Genomic DNA, 20,280 nt, shown 5'->3' on the forward strand with positions numbered 1-20,280 from the left:
CAAGATAAACCTATTTGCTTCAGGTGGTGTCAAGCGTGTGTGGCGGCAACCAGGTGAGGAGTACAAAGACAAGTGTGTCTTGCTTACAGTCAAGCATGGTGGTGTGAGTGTCATGGTCTGGGGCTGCATGATTGCTGCCAGCAATTGGGAGCTACAGTTCACTGAGGGAACCATGAATGCCAACATGTACTGTGACATGCGGAAGCAGAGCATGATCCCCTCCCTTCAGAGACTGGCCGCAGGGCAGTATTCCAACATGATAAGGATTCAGTGTTGAAGCTGTTATAACTGCACAGGGTGGGCCAACTCAATGATGATCCTACGGAATAAGATGCCATCAAAGTTCATGTGCATGTAAAGGTAGGTGTCCCAATACTTTTGACAAAAAGAAAAAAAAGTTTGGCATTTTTGTTATTTACACAAGTTTGAAAAGAGCGCAACCTGTGTACAAACGCGAGGAGCAACTGTATAGTAAACGCGCATATTCACATGTTTTCATGCGCACACATACAAGTGCGTAAAAATCCTTCTTTTTTCCAAGCGACGGCATTCATTTGAATAGGTCGCATTTGGTTCTATAGCAAATTGTTTGATAGTTTTTTGCCGCAAAAACATCGCGACCGTGGAATGTGAGCTACCGCTGCAGCTTAAAACATAATTACGGGTATATTATGATTTTTCTGTACTATGCCGTTTAAGAATCCCAGCTCAACATTTTCTTTGTTTAATTGTACTCCAATTTTGTACCCTCTACCCCTATCTACAATGCATTTTTCTTAATGTGCTTTATTTACTTGTACCACCATTTTACATCTAATAAAAAGTTTGTAAAACAAATAATACTGTAAGAAATAAAAAAAATAAAAAAAATGTCTAAACTGTGTGTTTTTAACCTCCTAGGCGGTAATCCCGAGCGTGACTCGGGGTTGAATTTTCATATCAAGAGCGGTAACCCCGAGTCACGCTCGGGGTAGAGTTGCAGAGTGCCAGCGGAGCCTCCCTTGGCTCCCAGAAGCATTCCACTTACCTTGTCCCGGCGATCCAGCGATGTCCTTCGCTCCGATCGCCGGGTGACCGGCATCTGACTTCCTGGTTCCGTTCCCTGCGAGCAGAGGCGGCGCACGGGAGCGGAACTGGGCGGGAGTTTTGAAAGTAAAACAAAATAAAAGAGGTGATACACTGTAATCTGATAGGATTACACTGTATCACAACAGATCACCTCAGATCTGACATTACAGTGCCCCTCTCTTCAGTAAACTTGTGATTTGTGCCCAAAAAAAAAATATATATTATGGCATCAAAAAAGCGCCAGTCTAAACCGCTTTTGGACCAGCTGAGTGACAGCGGCAGCGACAGCGACCCAGAGGTGCTCGCGGAAGTGAGCGATAGCGAGTCATGCGGTGATTTGTCTTCCGACACTGACACTGACACGGATCTGGCAAGTGAGAACGGCGATGACCCTGACCTCAGCGATGTGCGCACTTGGTGCGCTATTGATTGCGATGCGGACCAGGTAGCGCCCCCAAGATTCCCCTTCACCGGATCACCTGGGATGAAGGTAGATGTCGAGCATGACAATCCTCTGGCCTACCTGCAATTATTCCTCACTGAGGAGGTAATTGAATTAATTGTCGCCGAGACGAATCGCTACCAACAGCAGCAATCCGCAACGCTGCATGCCAGGCTTTCCCGAAGCAGAAGGTGGGAACCGGTAACGAAAGAGGACATGTGGCTGTTTATGGGACTCCTTTCTTCAGGGGTTGGTGGGGAAACCGTTCCAAAAATGGTACTGGACCACCAACAGGTTACTGGCCACACCGTTCTTTGGGACCGACCGTGATGTCTGAGTATCGCTTCTCCCTGATTATGAAGTATTTCCACTTCACAAACAATGAGGAATTTGATGAGGCCACGCATCCTGCGCCCAAACTGAAAAAGATCTGGGAGGTATGGCAACTTATTGTGGGAAATTTCCAGCGGACCTACGTGCCAGAAAGGGACATCAGCGTGGATGAGAGTTTGATGGCCTACAAGGGTCGCCTAAGTTGGATTCAGTACATCGCATCAAAAAGAGCGCGGTTTGGCATCAAAACATATATGCTCTGCGAGTCATCCACGGGGTACATATGGAATTCCATAATTTACACCGGCAAAGGCACTAAATTCAACCCCAGGTACAGCGGCTATGGGATGGCCACATCATCCGTCCTGACACTTCTTGACCCCTTGCTAAACCAGGGATATTGTTTGACGACGGACAACTTCTATACCTCCCCGGAACTATATGATGTTTTGCTACAAAATAGAACCGACACATATGGTACCGTTCGGCCTAACCGTCGAGACATGCCATCTTTTTTTGCCAAAAAAAAACTAAAAACCGGAGAAATGGTTGCCTGGCAGAAGGGAAAGATGATGGCAATGAGATGGAGAGACAAGAAGGATGTGTGTCTTATGAGCACTGTTCACACTACCTCCACTGCCACGGTCCATACAAAACGTGGGACTGATGTGCTGAAACCACAGGTCGTAATTGACTATAACAAAACAATGGGAGGTGTGGACAGAGCCGATCAGGCCATGACCTTCTATCCCGCTGTACGAAAACAGCAAAAAAAATATTATAAAAAAATATTTAGACATCTTCTGGAACAATGTCTATGGAACGCTTACATCCTGCACAAAGCCAACAGTGAAAACCCTCTTGCTCATTCCGAGTTTGTCTGGAAGGTGGCTGAGCAGATTTTTGCAAAGTACCAGACACCATCAGGAGTTGAAAATAGACCTGGACGTCGCGCTGTTGACGTGGTCAACCCAGAGCGTCTGACCGGCCGTCACTTTGCAGACTATATTCCGCCAACTGCAAAAAAGGCAGCACCAACCAGGATGTGTGTTGTTTGCTGCTCGAAACGCGATAGAAATGGAAAGAAAGTCCGAAAGGAAACTAGGTTCCTTTGTCCTGACTGTGACGTTGGACTTTGTGTAGTTCCTTGTTTCAAGATTTATCACACGCAGCATTTGTATTGAATTTTCTTTCTTTGACAAATTTCCTTATTTACTGCATTATTGAATAAAATTACATTATTTATGAGATTATAATTCATGATTTTGTGTTTCAAAATTTATCACATCTGGGATGTCTACTAGAGTCTTGTTTTGCTCAAGTTTAAGTCAGTAATTACTAAGAATTGTAGGCCTATAATACATAACACCAAATTTCCATGAAAATAATTGTACCGCTTTTGGTACAGAATTCCTGACAGAATCATACCGCCAGGGAGGTTAACCACTTCAGCCCAAAAAGGTTTTACCCCCCCCCCCCTAATATCTAGGCCATTTTTTTTAACTGGCAATTGCGCGGTCGTGCGACACTGCACTCAATCAAAATTGATGTCCTTTTTTTGCCACAAATAGAGATTTCTTTTGGTGGTATTTGATCATCTCTGCGGTTTTAATTTTTTGCGCTATAAACAAAAAAATGCCGACAATTTAAAAAAAAAAAAAACAATATTTTTTACTTTCTGCTATAAAAATAATGTCAAAAAAATCTATTTCTTCATATATTTAGGCTAATAAGTATTCTGCTAAATTTTTTTGGTAAAAAAAAAACCAAAAAAACCAATAAACATATATTGATTTGTGCAATTTTTTTGTTTTACTAGTAATGGCGGCAATCGCAATCAGCAACTTGAAGCGGGACTGCAAAATTGAGGCAGAAAAATCGGACACCTAACTGACACTTTTTTGGGGACCAGCGACATTATTACAGTGATTAGTGCTACAAAATATGCACTGTTACTGTAATAATGACACTGGCAGGGAAGGGGTTAACATCAGCGGTGATCAAAGGGTTAAGTGTGTTCCCTGGGAGTGCTTTCCAACTGTGTGGGGGAGGTGCTCTGAGTGGGTGAAGACCGAGATCCGTGTTCCTGCTTGGCAGAACACAAGATCTCTGTCTTCCTCCTTGTCAGAACGACAATCTACCTTGTTTACATAGGCAGACCACTGTTTTGGGTCTCTCGGGAATGATCACGGGTGACCATTGGACATCGGGTCCACCAGACCCGCTAACTGGCTCCCTGTCTAGGCAATCAGCATGCGATCACACTTCTGGCAACTTGCACGCGCCCCTGCATGAAATGGCGTACTGGTACGTGATTTCACGCAGGGGACCTGACTTGCAGCAGAAAGAGTATGTTAGGCGGTCAGCAAGTGGTTAACACCCCCCACCCACATATCTAAACTTAGCCTTAAACTGGGCTTGCATGGATTGGTATTTTCGATCAGACAACAGGCTGAATGCACAAAATTGCGCAGTGTATTCTGACAGCGGGGACCCATCTGCTGTCAGAATACGCTGACCAGCGCTGCAGCCAATTGACTGCAGGAGCTAATCGAATATAACATTTTGACACTCCCATTCGAGAGAAGTCAATCATTGGGGAACCACCATAGATGGATCAAATCCACCTGTTCTGTCCCTGCTTAAATGGTAACTCCACTTTCATGGGGAAAAAAAAAAAATCAGCAAATAAGGAAAAAATAACATTGCGTATACAATTGCGACACAAATCATATTGTAATTGAATGTTATTAAAAATGATCTTTCCTTTTTAATCTGCAGCTGTTGTAATTTTCTGAAAATGTAATACAATATGGCCACTACAATGCTTATCAGTGCCCTACAGTGTCTCACAAAATTGTAATGGGAAGTCAGGAAATGAAGGTGCTCCTTGCATGTTGGGCCTCTGTATTTGGTCAGGCTGTGGAAAAGTATCACATATGTGGTATCGCCATACTCAGGAGGAGTGGCAGAATGTATTTTGGGGTGTCATGATTTGCTATGTACATGCTATGTGTTAGAAATGTCTTATAAATGGACAACTTTGGAAAGAAAACCAAAACACATTTTTTTTTACACAGATTTTCCAAAAACTTGTGGAAAAAAATGACATGTTCAAAAGACTCATTATGCCTCCTAGATTATGTGTTGGGGTGTTTTCTTTCCAAAATGGGGTCATTTTGTGGGTAATTCCATTGTCCTGGTGCTCCAGGACTTTCAAAAGTGTGAGAAGTCGTCAGAAAATTATGTGTAATTTTTGCTTCTAGAACGCCTGACGGTGCTCCTTGGATGTTGGGCCTCTGTATGTGGTCAGGCTGTGAAAAAATGTCACACATGTGGTATCGCCATACTCAGGAGGAGTAGCAGAATGTATTTTGGGGTGTAGTTGCAAGTATGCCTATACAGTGTGTAAGAAATAACTTCGTAATATGACCATTTTGTGAAAAATATTTTATTTTTTTTAAAAATCTTCATTTTGCAAAGAATTGTGAGAAAAAATTACAACTTCAAAAAACTCACCATGCATCTTACTAAATACTTTGGAATGTCTACTTTCCAAAAAGGGGTCATTTGGGGGGTATTTGTACTGTCCTGACTTGTTAGGGTCTCAAGAAATGAGATAGGCCGTCAGTACTTTAGGTGTGATCAATTTTCAATGATTGGTACCATAGCTTGTAGACTCTATAACCTTCACAAAGACCAAAAAATGTATACTTATTTGGGTTATTTTTACTAAAGATATGTAGCAGTATAAATTTTAGTCAAAATTTATGAAGAAAAAATGACTAAATTTGCAAAATTTAAAACCAAAACGAAGAAAAATTCATTTTTTTTTACAAAATTTTCGGACTTTTTTCATTTATAGCGCAAAAAATAAAAAACCCAATTATGATTAAATACCACCAAAAGAAAGCTCTGTTTGTGTGAAAAAAAGGATGAAAATTTCATATGGGGACAGTGTTGCATGACTGAGTAATTGTCATTCAAAATGTGAGAGCACTGAAAGCTGAAAATTGGTCTGGTTAGGAAGGGGGTTTAAGGGCCCAGTGGGTAAGTGGTTAAGTCATTTTAATTTGTAAATTAATTAAATTTAGTTAAATGTATTTTCTTCATTTAAATGTAATAATTAATTATTACATTTAATACAATTAGCTTATTTAAAGGGAGAAAAAAAAGATAATACGCACCTGAAATGACTCATTGGGTTTGATTTACTGAAGGCAAAAAGACCGCGCACTTTGCAAAGTGCAGCTGCTCTGGAGCTAAGTAAATGAGGGGAAGCTCTTCTGACTTCCATCATCCAATCATGTGTAAGCAAGAATGTGTTTTACTTTTTATTTTCCTTGCATGTGATTGGGTATTCTTTGCAAAGTTAAGCCTTATCTCATTTACTAATCTCTGGAGCAACTGCACTTGCAGAGGGCAACTGCACTTTGCAAAGTGCTCAGTCTTTTTGCCTTTAGTAAATCAACCCCTTTAACTCAATGACTTCATTGGAAAAATTACTCCCCTCCCCCCACTCCCATAAATATCATATTAAATATGCATATGTTTTTTTTTTATCTCACTTCTAATTATAATTCGTAATAATGTGTTCATTATTATACATTACATAGGCAGGGCCTGCTTTCTCCTTAGTAGTAGGATGGTTTTGGTAAAACAGATTTTTCAGAGAAATTACTGATTTTTAAATTTAGGAAGAAACTCTCAGTTTCAAACAAAAATTAACTTTTTTTTTCTTTATTTTGGAATTTTTTGTATTTTTCTTTTTGTATTTTTTTTTTTTTTATTGCGTTTTATTTTGGTCATTAACATTTTTTTTCATTACACTCTTTTTTCGCACTCCATAAAATTTTGGTCATTAACATTTTTTCATTACATTCTTTTTTTCTGCACTCCGTAAAATAAAGATGGATAACAAGGGGCTATTTTTGGGAACAAGAACAGGTCAAGGATAGTTGGAAGGAGGTTACCAAACCCTCAGGTGACTTTCACATTGATTCTGATATACAGTATTTTGGTAAAATGATTAACTTTTGCCAAAATATTGCCAATTTACCTAGAATTTAGGGAAATAAAAACTCTCAATTTCATCAATTCCCACTTAATAGTGTTGTACTTCCATGCACTTTACTGCTCTTTTCCCATAATACAAGTCTACCAGCCCACTCTAACGATTCAAAACAATGCACTCCCTGTGCAGTAAAGATTTTGGGGTTGATATACTAAAGGCAAATAGACTGAGCACTTTTGCAAGTGCATTTGCACTCTGCAAGTGCAGTCGCTCCAGAGTTTAGGAAATGAGGTAAGGCTTCACTTTACAACGAATACCCAATCACGTGAAAGGAAAATAAAATAAAAAACAGCATTTTTGCTTGCACATGATTGGATGTTGGAAGTCAGTAGAGCTCTCCCTCATTTACTAAGCTCTGGAGCAACTGTGGTTGCGGGGTACAATTGCAATTGCAAAAGTGCACAGTCTATTTCCCTTTAGTAAATCAACCCCTTTATCTCAGCAGTAGTTGAACTGGGGGGCTAAGTGAGTGATGTGGCCTACAAATGACCATCAGAGGGAAAACCAGTGGCGGCCCGTCCATTGGGGGCACAGGGGCGCCGCCCCCCCCCCCCCCCCCCATCCATCCGGCCCTCTAATCTACATGCAGGGCGCCGGTCTCATTGATTCCAAAGGGGTTTTTTTTTTTTTTGAAGCACGTGATTAGAGCCAGAGGCTCTAATAGGCTTCAAAAAAGGGTGGGCTCGGGGCGCAGAGCACTGCGCTCTGAGCCCACCCAGTTGTATGACAATAGCGAATAGATATTATCACAATGATTCTCCTCCTCCTCTCCTCTCATGACCCGCTTCCTGATTGGCTGAAAAGAGAAGTGGTTTTTATGGCCATTGGCTAGGAAGAGGGAGGAGACGCACGGCCGGAGGAGGTAAGAATGCTGGCTGTTATCTGGCAGGCTGTCCGTCCCGCTGGGGGGGGTTGTTGTATTTGCCTGCCGGCCATCCATCCATCCCGCTGTGGGGGGGTGTTGGATTTGTCTGCCTGCCATCCGTCCGTCCTGCTGGGGGGTGGATTTGCCACCCCCCCCAAATTGTTATGCACCAGCTGCCACTGGGGAAAACCATTTAAAAAATGTAAGTTCACGATCGTGCAAAATGTAAAAGATACATAAAAAAAAAGATAATAAACTTAAATGATTAACTTTAAAATATGTCCACATGAAGAATTAAATAGAGATTCCCTTTAATAGAATCTTATTATTGGCTCACAATCAGTTTTGCCGTTTAACCGCTTGCCCACCAGCGGGCATAGTTTTACTGCGACAGGTTGCCTCTGTCCTGCGAAACGACATATCTGTACGTCGCTTCACGGGACCGTTAGTGGGGGCGCGCGAGCGCCCATTGGCCACAGGGGGAGCCAATCAGCGGGTCTGGAGGCCACAATTGCCGCCGGGCACCCGCAATCGGTCCCTGTGGAGACAGAACGGCTGTTCTTTCAGTTATGAACACTTATTTAGGAACACAGGCCTCTGTTCATTCAGCAAGCCCATACCCCCCCTCACACAGTTAGAAAGCACCCCCTAGGGTTTTTGGTCACCCCTGGTGTTAACCCCTTCCCTGCCAGTATCATTAGTACAGTATCAGTGCATTTTTTTTAGTCACTGGTCCCCCCAAAAGTGTCAAAAATGTCAGTTAGGGGTCCGAGCTGCCCGCCGCAACCTTGCAGTCCCGCTAAAAATCGCTGATCACCGCCATTACTAGTAAAATAAATAAATAAATAAATAAAAAAATAACAAATCTGTCCCCTAGTTTGTGAATGCGATAACTTTTGTGCAAACCAATCAATATACACTTATTGGGATTTTACCAAAAATATATAGCAGAATACAAATTGGCCTAAAATGATGAAAAAATATTTTTTTATTGGGAATGTTTTATAGCAAAAAGTAAAAAATATTGTTATTCAGAATTGTCGCTCTTTATTTTTTTGTTTATAGCGCAAAAAAAAAAAAAAAAAAAAAAATCACAGGGGTGATCAAATACCACCAAAAGAAAGCTCTATTTGTGGGAAAAAAGGACATAAATTATATTTGGTCGCATGACTGCGCAATTGTCAGTTAAAGTAACGCAGTGCCATTAAGAGGGTAAAACTTTCCGGTCCAGAAGTGGTTAAGGGTCATTCCAGCCAAAATGGATATTTAGGCAAAACATAACAGAGCGTCATCTCCCAAGGATGACTATAAATACCTTGGTGACGGCACAGCACGCCTTCCAAATGTCGGCGGATGATTGCTCATAGTGGTCAGGTCGAGGCTCCCAAATTTCCAGAGGCTCTTCTGCCTGGTCAACCACTGTCCCAGCCTGGTTCACCAAAGCCGCACGCACGCTTGCCGTTCCCACATCGACACCAACATAGAACAAAGCCTCTTCCCCTTTCTCCTTCTGCATTCCGACTCCAGCTGGAAATAAAATAAGAGGAACCATTTATAAATATAAAGGAATTTGTTATTTTTATGTGGTTATTGGGTCCCGATGTACTTCAGTTAGCCCTTCTAGTATAATATAGAACAGTAGTTCCTAACCATCAGGCCTTGGCCCACTTCCAGGCCGCAGCCTCCCCTCTATCGGGCCAGCTGCAGATCCCTTAACTTCCCATAGTACCTCCTAGCTCCCATCATGCCCCCTAACCAACCATAGTGGCCTACAGTGCTCACCAGGTCCTTTGAGAGCCCTCAGCCTCCACAGTGCCCACCAACCTCCCACAGTACTGCCCAGCCTCCCATAGCTCCCTACAACCTCCCGTAGTGGCCCACAATGCCCCCAGATCCTATGAGAGCCCTAAACCTCCACAGTGCCCCCCAACCTCCAGCAGTGCCACCCAGCCTCCCATAATGCCCCTCAACCTCTCTCAGTGCCGCCCACCCTCCCATAGTGCTCCTCAACCTCCCACAGTGCTGCCCAGCCTCCCATAGTGCCTCCAACCCTCCCATAGTGGCCCCATTCTCCCCAGGTCCCCTGAGAGTCCTTAGCTTCCAAAGTGCCCCCCATCCTCCCATAATGGCCCATGGTGCCCGCAGGCCCCTGAGAGTTTACATCCTCCACAGTGCCCCCAAACCTCCCACAGTGCTGTCCAGCCTACCATAGTGTCCTCCAACCTCCCATAGTGACCCACAGTGCCCCCCGGTCTCCTGAAAGTCCTCAGTTTTCACAGTCCTTACCAACCTCCCATAGTGGCCCACAGTGCCACGAGGCCCCCCAGCCGCCTTAACAATACCACCCATCCTGCTGCTGAGCCTCCAGCAATCTATAGTGCCTCCAACCCCCAACAGTGCAACAGACAAGGATCCTTGCTTCTCTGTGTAGAAGCAGTGGTCCCTTTGCAGAGGTCTGACACGCCCTCTGCTGAGTCAAAGCCAGAGCTCTCCAATCAGTATGAGGTTTTCTGATTGCAGAGCTATACGTCTGACTCAGCAGGGGCGTGCTGAACCTCAGCAGAGAGACCACTGCTTCCCTGCAGCATGCTGGCAGGGAGAGGCTTTTTTTACTCAGGCCGTGGCTGCTTCCTAAAGAGAATTAACTGTAAGACTTTGCACTCCTCTTGTTTTAAATGCTCCTGCGATGTACTGTATTTAGTTTAGTTGGTCTTAAAGAGGTTTTAGGATGGAGAAAGCTGAGGCTTTCCATCCCCAGCACAGTTCTGTTAGGTCATGGAATGGAGTCTGCAGAACTGCAAGGCCTGGAAGGTGTTGCCTTCCTTTCCATGCAAACATATAGCACAACAGATGATCTTTTGGCATGTATACACAGTGTCTGATTCAACTGTATATTTGCTGTTTGGCTGGATTATATATCTATACAGTTTAGTCCAAAGCTTGAAGGGCGGGGGTTTGGGATTCAATGCATTTATCACGCATAGCATGCACTTGGGATCTGGCCCACATTTAATGTCTGCTTCCATTTTTTTTCCTCCATCTCCAGATATCAAGCAATAAGAGCAATTTATAAAAAAATCAATTTGGAAATGTACTCTTCTCTTCTCTCGTCTGCCTTTGATTGAAAGCCGGGAGGGGCAGGGGCCAGCCTTAGACTCCACAACAAGCCCCGCTGACCTCCATTCCCCGAGACTCTCCATATAATGAATCTTAATTAAGATTGGCCTGTCAGCCTTTGCCAAAAGCTGCAAGTCTTAAAAAGCTCCATCGGAATACACTACCAGTGAGCATAAATCATCGCCCGCCTTCTCGTTCCTGTGCATGTTAAGTGCATTCTGGGCCACAAAGGTTGTTTAAAGGACAGCGGCGCAGGAACACGATCTCGTCTGCATGCAAAACAGCGTCTGACACCGCCAGGAGACGGTCAATACGTACGCTTTATCTGTCCGAATCGTTATTTCTTTTTATCGCTCCCATCTGCCCTTGCATATGTTTATAGACTACGAGCCTGAAACTACGTGCCCTGAAATGATGTAGGCACCATCAAATGGGAGGTCAATCAGCCACAGCTCAAGGAACCCCTAACAACCTCTGGAGGAACCCTAGGGTTCCATTGAACCCTGGTTGAAGATGGTTGGGACTACAGGAAGCAAAAATCCCTCCAATTCCAAACTGCATACAGCTGTTTCAGGCTTTTTGGCCATCATAAATGCAGTGTGGAAAATGTATGCCTTCTATGAAATAAGGCTTGGGACCCAATGACCAGACAGTATAACCATACAGGTTATGGTGGGAAGGGACCAAAGTGATCAAAAGGCCCTCGTACATAGCACAATAAAGTCTTCCTAGAACAGAAGATATTCACGTCTTATTCCATCATATATCCCAAAAACAAGAGGACTATTCCTCACTTCAGAAGATTAATTCTGAACTGTATACATATATGGTCATCATCAATTCAATGTATGGAAACCATGACTTCAATATATTATGGCTTGGGACCCAATATAACCATATAGGTTATGGTGAGGAGGGACTAAAGCAGCCTTACTCAAAGTGTTTACTCTAGAGGATCTCTTGAAATCCTTTTCACATCTTGATGAACCCCTGCTAAAACCAATTCTTTGGCAGGCCAGTGGGAAGAATGCCCCCTTACATACAGCTAAAAAGATCATTGTTTTCATGCTGCTGAAGTTGCCAAGTGGCGGTGACCCCGAAACTGTGTAGGCACAATCAAATGGGTATTCAATCTGCCAAAGCTCATGGAAGCCCTATCAACCCCCGGAGGAACTGTAGGGTTCCATTGAACCATGGCTGAAAATAGTTGGACTACAGGGAGCCCTCCTTTTCCAAACTGCATACAGCTGCTTCAGGCTTTTTGGCCATCATCAAGGCAGTGTGGGGAAACCATGCCCAATGAGACAATATAACCGTACAGGGTGTGGTAAAAAGGGACTACAGCAGTCTTTCTCAAAGTGTTTACCCTAGCCACTTGCCGACCAGTCACGTTGACTGTACTGCGGCAAAGTGGTTCGTTATCGTCTGGCGACGTAGACCTACGTCACCAGACATTCCCCTCTCTCGGCTGCGCGCGCACGCCGCCGGAGGCTCGCTCCCGCTGTATTAAGTAACAGCGGGAGTCGGGCCAGGGGGAGGAGCGGCGGTGATCACCGCCGCTCTTCCCCGATCGTCGGGGAATCGAGTGTGGAGATCCGCCCCGCTTGTCTAAACAAAGCGAGCGGATCTCCTAAGTGACAGGCAGGGTCAGATTGCAGGGTTGAGCATAGCTGAACATCCGATCTGTCCCTGTGTCACTCAGTCACCTCCCCCCACACACGTCAGTAAGCACCAGGCATACATTAACCCCTCCCTTTCCAATAAAAATTAACCCCTTCCCTGCCAGTGTCATTTTTACAGTAACAGTGCATATGTATAGCACTGATTACTGTAGTAATGTCACTGGTACCTCCAAAAGTGTCAAAAATGTCAGTCAAGGGTCCGATCTGTCCGCCGCAATGTCGCAGTCCCGCTAAAAATCGCAGATCGCCGACATTACTCGTTAAAAAAAAAAAACACCAAAAATGACAGAAATCTTTCCCTTAGATAGTAAACGCAATAACTTTTGCGCAAACCAATCAAAATACGCTTATTGCGATTTTTTTTTTTTACCAAAAATAGGTAGCAGAAAACAAATTGGCCAAAAATGATAAAAAATTTTGATTTTTACATTTTATTGGGGGGGGGGAATTTCATATACAAAAATTTGAAAAATATTGTTATTTTTTCAAAATTTTCGCTCTTTTTTTGTTTATAGCGCAAAAAGTAAAAATTGCACAGGTGATCAAATACCACCAAAAGAAATCTCTGTTTGTGGGGGGGAAAACGGACATAAATTTTGTTTGGGTACGGTGTTGCATGACCGCGCAATTGTCAGTTAAATTCGCACATTGCCGAATCGCAAAAAGTGGCCTGGACGTAAGACAGCAAAATCCTCCGGTGGTAAAGTGGTTAAAGCAATATTTCTTAACCAGGGTTCCGTGGAGCCCTGGGGTTCCTCAGGAGGTAGCTAGGGGTTCCTTGAGCATCGAACAATTTCTTCCTCTCAGATAAATGCCCACTAATACCATTCATCTTTTTAGCTATCTGAAAGAGGTAATTTTTGAAAATGACCACAAATGTAGGAGCATTCTTCATACTGACCATCACACCGTTGTATCATGAGCTATAGATATAGTAATCTTTAGCAGGGGTTCCCTGAAACCAGAAGGTTATTTCAAGGGTTTCTCTAGGTTACAAAGATTGAGAAAGGCTGCCCTAGAGGAACCCTTGAAATAATTTTTAGGTCTCAGGGAACCCCTGCTAAAACCAATTCCTCGGGGGTCAGTGGGCAGAATGCCCCTCTTACAGACAGCTAAAAAGATCATTGGTGCCATGTATTGGTCACAGCTCAAGGAACCCCCAACAACCTCTGGCAGAACCCTGGATGGGAATGGTTGGACTACAGGAAGCAAAAAAGCCCTTAAATTCCAAACTCAACAGCTCAAGGAACCCCTAACAACCTCTGGAGGAACCCTAGGGTTCCATTGAACCCTGGCTGAAGATGGTTGGGACTACAGGAAGCAAAAAAGCCCTTCAATTCCAAACTGCATACAGCTGTTTTAGGCTTTTTGGCCATCATCAGTGCAATGTGTGTGGAAACCATTGCCTCTATGGAGTAAGGCTGGCCATACACTATACAATTTTCTTGTTCCACTTTCCTTTAGATTTACCAAAACCATGTAATATAAGTTCAAACCTGAACACTTTCAATTTGTATGCAATCAGGCAGGCCCTTGCACTACATAGTTGAAGGTAAATCTAAAGGAAATTGAATAAGAAAATTGTATGGTGTATGGCTAGCCTAAGGCTTGGGAGTGGGACCCAGTCATGAGACAGTATAACCGTACAGGTTATGGTGAGAAGGGGCTAAACGCAATTAAAAAGCCCTAATACATAACACAATATAGTCTTCCTAGGACAGAATATATTTACACATCTCATTCCATTGCATATCCCAGAAATAAGAGGATTATTCTTCATTGCCTAAGATCCATTCCAAACTGTATACGGCTCTGTGACAGACCTAACCAGGACAGAGGCTTTTGGAGAGGACTGGGAGCAAGCCTCTTACCCAATGACTATGGGCCCTGGCATTTAAGGGAACCCCCTGTTTACAAATCCTCCACCCCACTCAAAATCCCCTCCCCATGCAAAATGTTCTCCTCCTAGCACAATTCTTTCCCCCCTCCCAAACAACCCCCATTCATCCCTACTGGCAAAAATCCCCCCCCCCCCCCCCAAAAAAAAAAAAAAAATCTACTCCTAGCACAAACCCCCCCCCCCCCCCCCACCATATCATCTCCTCTGCCACAAACACCCCAATTCCCCCTCTTAGTACAATCACCTTCCCATATCCCCCTCCCAATACAAATCCCCCAAATCACCTTTCTTAGCACATACACCCCCAAATTTCCCCTCCTAGAATAAATTCTTACCCTCTGCTGCCCCCCAAATAACCTCTCCCAACACAAGTCCCCCTCTACCATATTACCCCTTTTACCACAAGCACCCCAAATCTCCCCTCCTAGCAGAAATCCTCTACTCCTCATGTCTCCCCCCACCTGTGTACACATCCCCCCCCCCCACTCCAACCCCCCCATGCACAAATCCCCCATCCTAGCACAAATCTTTCACCCCTCCCAAATAACCCCCATTCATCCCTACTGGCACAAATCTCCCCCTCAAAAAATGTTGCTCCTAGCACAAATCCCCTCCCCCCTCTACCATATCACCACTTCTACCAAAACCACCCTAATTCTCTCCTCCTAGGAGAAATCCTCTACCCCTCAAACCCCCCCCCCCACCCACCCACCTATTTACACATCCTGACCCCCATTCCAAATCCCCTCCCCGTATTCACAACAAATCCCTCCACCTAGCACAAATCTTCCCCCCCTCCCAAATAGCCCCCATTCATCCCTACTGGCACAAATCCCCCCCCCCCCCCCAAAAAAAAAAAAATTCTGCTTCTAGGCTAGCACAAATCCCCTCCCCCTCCACCATATCACCTCTTCTACCACAACCACCCTAATCCCCCGTCTTAGCACAAATCACCTTCCCCCATCCCCCTCCCAACACAAATCCCCCCAAATCACTTTTCTTAGCACACACCCCCAAATTTCCCCTCCTAGAACAATTCTTACCCTCTACTGCCCCCCAAATTTCCCCTCCCAACACAAATTCCCTCCCCCCTCTAACAATACTGGCACAACACCCCCCCCCCCCTAAAAAAAAATTCTTCTCCTAGCACAAATCCCCTCCCCCCTCTACCATATCACCTCTTTTACCACAAGCACCCCAAATCCCCCTCTTAGCACAACTCACCTTCCCCCATCCCCCTCCCAACACAAATCCCCTGAAATCACCTTTCTTAGCACACACCCCCAAATTTCCCCTCCTAGAACAGGAATGTTCAAATAATGCACAGAGGTACGCCTGTGCTTGGTGGCACCTGTAGTTAGGGCGGGGTTCACACCTGTAGTTAGGGTGGGGTTCACACCTGTAGTTAGGACGGGGATCACACCTGTAGTTAGGACGGGGATCACACCTGTAGTTAGGACGGGGATCACACCTGTAGTTAGGACGGGGATCACACCTGTAGTTAGGGCGGGGTTCACACCTGTAGTTAGGGCGGGGTTCACACCTGTAGTTAGGGCGGGGTTCACACCTGTAGTTAGGGCGGGGTTCACGCCTGCAGTTAGGGCGGGGTTCACGCCTGTAGTTAGGGCGGGGTTCACGCCTGTAGTTAGGGCGGGGTTCACGCCTGTAGTTAGGGCGGGGTTCACGCCTGTAGTTAGGGCGGGGTTCACGCCTGTAGTTAGGGCGGGGTTCACGCCTGTAGTTAGGGCGGGGTTCACGCCTGTAGTTAGGACGGGGTTCACACCTGTAGTTAGAACGGGGTTCACACCTGTAGTTAGGGCGGGGTTCACACCTGTAGTTAGGGCGGGGCTCACACCTGTAGTTAGGACAGGGTTCACACCTGTAGTTAGGACAGGGTTCACACCTGTAGTTAGGGCGGGGTTCACACCTGTAGTTAGGACAGGGTTCACACCTGTAGTTAGGACTGGGTTCACACCTGTAGTTAGGGCAGGGTTCACACCTGTAGTTAGGGCAGGGTTCACACCTGTAGTTAGGACGTGGATCACACCTGTAGTTAGGGCGGGGTTCACACCTGTAGTTAGGGCGGGGTTCACACCTGCAGTTAGGACAGGGTTCACACCTGTAGTTAGGGGGGTTCACACCTGTAGTTAGGGCAGGGTTCACACCTGTAGTTAGGACGGGGATCACACCTGTAGTTAGGGCGGGGTTCACACCTGTAGTTAGGGCGGGGTTCACACCTGTAGTTAGGGCGGGGTTCACACCTGTAGTTAGGGCGGGGATCACACCTGTAGTTAGGACGGGGATCACACCTGTAGTTAGGACGGGGATCACACCTGTAGTTAGGACGGGGATCACACCTGTAGTTAGGACGGGGATCACACCTGTAGTTAGGACGGGGTTCACACCTGTAGTTAGGGCGGGGTTCACACCTGTAGTTAGGGTGGGGTTCACACCTGTAGTTAGGACGGGGATCACACCTGTAGTTAGGACGGGGATCACACCTGTAGTTAGGACGGGGATCACACCTGTAGTTAGGACAGGGTTCACACCTGTAGTTAGGACAGGGTTCACACCTGTAGTTAGGACAGGGTTCACACCTGTAGTTAGGACGGGGATCACACCTGTAGTTAGGACGGGGATCACACCTGTAGTTAGGACGGGGATCACACCTGTAGTTAGGACGGGGATCACACCTGTAGTTAGGGCGGGGTTCACACCTGTAGTTAGGGCGGGGTTCACACCTGTAGTTAGGGCGGGGTTCACGCCTGCAGTTAGGGCGGGGTTCACGCCTGTAGTTAGGACGGGGATCACACCTGTAGTTAGGACAGGGTTCACACCTGTAGTTAGGGCGGGGATCACACCTGTAGTTAGGGCGGGGATCACACCTGTAGTAAGGGGGGGATCACACCTGTTGTTAGGACGGGGATCACACCTGTAGTTAGGGAGGGGTTTACACCTGTAGTTAGGGCGGGGTTCACACCTGTAGTTAGGGCGGGGATCACACCCGTAGTTAGGACGGGGATCACACCTGGGCATAGCGGGAACTCGTGTTTTTTCATGTTTTGGAGTGTTTCTGCTCGTCGTGCATTGGGCAGTTCATTCACCTGCATGGGATCCCCTACATGCGACAAGCGCCACAAAGACGCTCCAAAACCTTTTTTTATGGGCGCTTTTTTCACTGTGCGCTTTGCCACATTTGTAGCACGTTTTCCCCCTGACAAAACTCGTGGGAAGCGCGTACCTGATACCACCACTAGAGTGTCATCAGCAATCAACGGCACTGCAAACACGATGCACATTTGCAATGCATTTCCGAAATGCGTAGCAAAATTCATATTTTCTGTGCGCTTTGAGGCGCATTCTGGAAACGCAAATTTGAATGGAGCCTAAGCCCTGGGTCACACTGCTGCGACTTCTCATGCCACTTGCTGCGACATGTGACACAAAAAGTCGCATGAGAAGTAAAAACACATTAATTATATTGGGTGTCGTCTTACTTGCAGCGACTCAAGTCACAGAGACAAAAAAAAATTGTTCCTGCGCTACATTTCTATGTCTTCCTTGCAACATGAGTGCCATAGACTGCAATGTTTAAAATCTCAAAAGCTGCAAGGAAGTTTTATCTTTGCGACTCTGGCTGCGATTTCAACTTTTGTAAGTGCAATAATATGTATCAGGCTATGTTGTTACGATTTGCCAAAGACAAAGTCGCAAAATATTAACGTGGGATTGAAGTCGCATTGCAGTCGCATCAAGTTGAAAGCAAGTCGCAATGCAAAGATGCACTGGAAAATGAATGACTTTGGAGTCGCAGCAGAGTGAACCGAGCCTTAGGCTCATAAGTGCAATGTTAAAAATCACAAAAGTTACAAGGAAAATGTTTCTTTGTCTTATCTTTGCGACTTTGCCTACCACTTCAAAGGGTTTTGTAGGTTCAATAATATGTATGACACTGTATTGTTATGATTTGCCAAAGCTAAAGTTGCAAAAAATATCAAATTCGCATTGAAGTGGCATTCAAGTCGCATCAAGTAAAAGCAAGTTGCAATGCGAAGTCGCACTGGAACTCGCATGACTATGGAGTCGCAGCAGGTTGAACCAAGCCTTAGGCTCATGAGTGCCTTAGACTGCAATGTTAAAAAAAAAATCACAAAACTTGCAAGGAAATCGCTCCTGTCACATGGAATGCAGCAGAAACTTAGTGCAGGAACTAATTTTTTATTTTATTTTTTTGTCACTGTCACTTGAGATGCAGCAATTAAGACGCCACCCATTGAAATGAGGGCGTCTTGACTTGTCTTGCGACTTTCTGTGTCGCACATTGCAGAAAGTTGCATGAGAAGTCGCAGTAGCGTGAACCAGGCTTAGAGTTGGGTTCTCTTACAGTAGAAAAACTCTCATCAGGAGTAAGGAAGGGTTCCTCAAACCTCAACATCCAACCCATCGCTCTGCGTCTAAATCCAGGATTTACGTCTGACAATACAAAGGATCCCTTGAAAAAGGTCAAGAAGAGGCAGCAGAACGCAGAGCAAATATTGACCGCCGTTTCAGGAAACAGATTGGTCAACATTAAATATGTACCTGTCCACAGAGGCAGCCGGCCAGCGACAGCAAACACGCAGAGCCGCAAAGACGAGGCGTCTCCATACTACATCCAGAGTCTGGGGACAATGTCCCACTCCACAAACCAAATCCTCATCCCATTCCATCCTCCATAGGAACCCCCATCCCTCCCCACTCCCCATCCTCCATAGGAACCCCCATCCCATTCCATCCTCCATAGGAACCCCCATCCCTCCCCACTCCCCATCCTCCATAGGAACCCCCATCCCATTCCATCCTCCATAGGAACCCCCATCCCATTCCATCCTCCATAGGAACCCCCATCCCTCCCCATCGTCCATGGGAACCCTAATCCCACCCCATCCTCCATAGGAACCCTCATCCCACTTCACCCTCTACCGAAATCTTCATTCCACTTCATCCTCCATAGAAATCCTCATCCCACCCCATCCTCTATAGGAACCTTCATCCCACTTAATCCTCCACAGAAATCCTCACCCCACTCTATCCTCCATAGGAACCCTCACCCCACTTCACCCTCTACCGAAATCTTCATCCCACTTCATCCTCCATAAGAATCCTCATCCCACTTCATCCTTCAAAGGAATCCTCATCCCACCCCATCTTCCAAAGGAATCCTCATCCCACCCCATCCTCTATAGGAACCTTCATCCCACTTAATCCTCCATAGGAATCCTCACCCCACTCTACCCTCCATAGGAATCCCCATTCCCCTCCATCCTCCATCCTCCATAGGGACCCTTATCCCACTTCATCCTCCTAAGGAATCCTCATCCCACCCAATCCTCCATTAGAATTCTCGATGCCACTTCATTCTCCATAGGAATTCTCATCCCACCCCATCCTCCACAGAAATCCTCACCCCGGCTTCATCCTCCATTGAAATCTTCTTTCCACTCCATCCTCCAAAGGAATCCTCATCCCACTCCATCCTTCATAGAAATCCTCATCCCACTCCATCCTCCATAGGAATCCTCATCCCACCCCATCTTCCATAAAAATCCTTACCCCACTTCATGCTCCATATAAATCCTCACCCCACTCAATCCTCCAAGGGAATCCTTTTCCCACTCAATCGTCCAGAGGAATCCTCATCCCACGCCATCCTTCACAGGAACCCCAATCCCACTCCATCCTCCATAGGAAGCCTCACCCCACTCCATCCTTCACAGGAACCCCATCCCACCCCATCCTCCATAGAAACCCTAATCCCAC

The 20,280-nt window shown here is 45.6% G+C and overlaps 1 protein-coding gene across 1 annotated transcript in view; it reads right to left on the reverse strand.

Annotated features, from left to right (window-relative positions):
* FGGY (FGGY carbohydrate kinase domain containing) overlaps positions 1 to 20,280 on the reverse strand; it is a 433,297-nt gene that overhangs the window by 404,296 nt on the left and 8,721 nt on the right. The window contains exon 2 of the mRNA XM_082264806.1: positions 9,098 to 9,309. Within this exon, the coding sequence (XP_082120932.1) occupies positions 9,098 to 9,298 (201 nt within the window). The 5' untranslated portion in view covers positions 9,299 to 9,309. The remainder of the gene's footprint in view (positions 1 to 9,097; positions 9,310 to 20,280) is intronic.

Source organism: Pelophylax lessonae (genome assembly GCF_965119305.1).
Source record: "Pelophylax lessonae genome assembly, chromosome: 8".
Classification (NCBI taxonomy): Eukaryota; Metazoa; Chordata; class Amphibia; order Anura; family Ranidae; genus Pelophylax; species Pelophylax lessonae.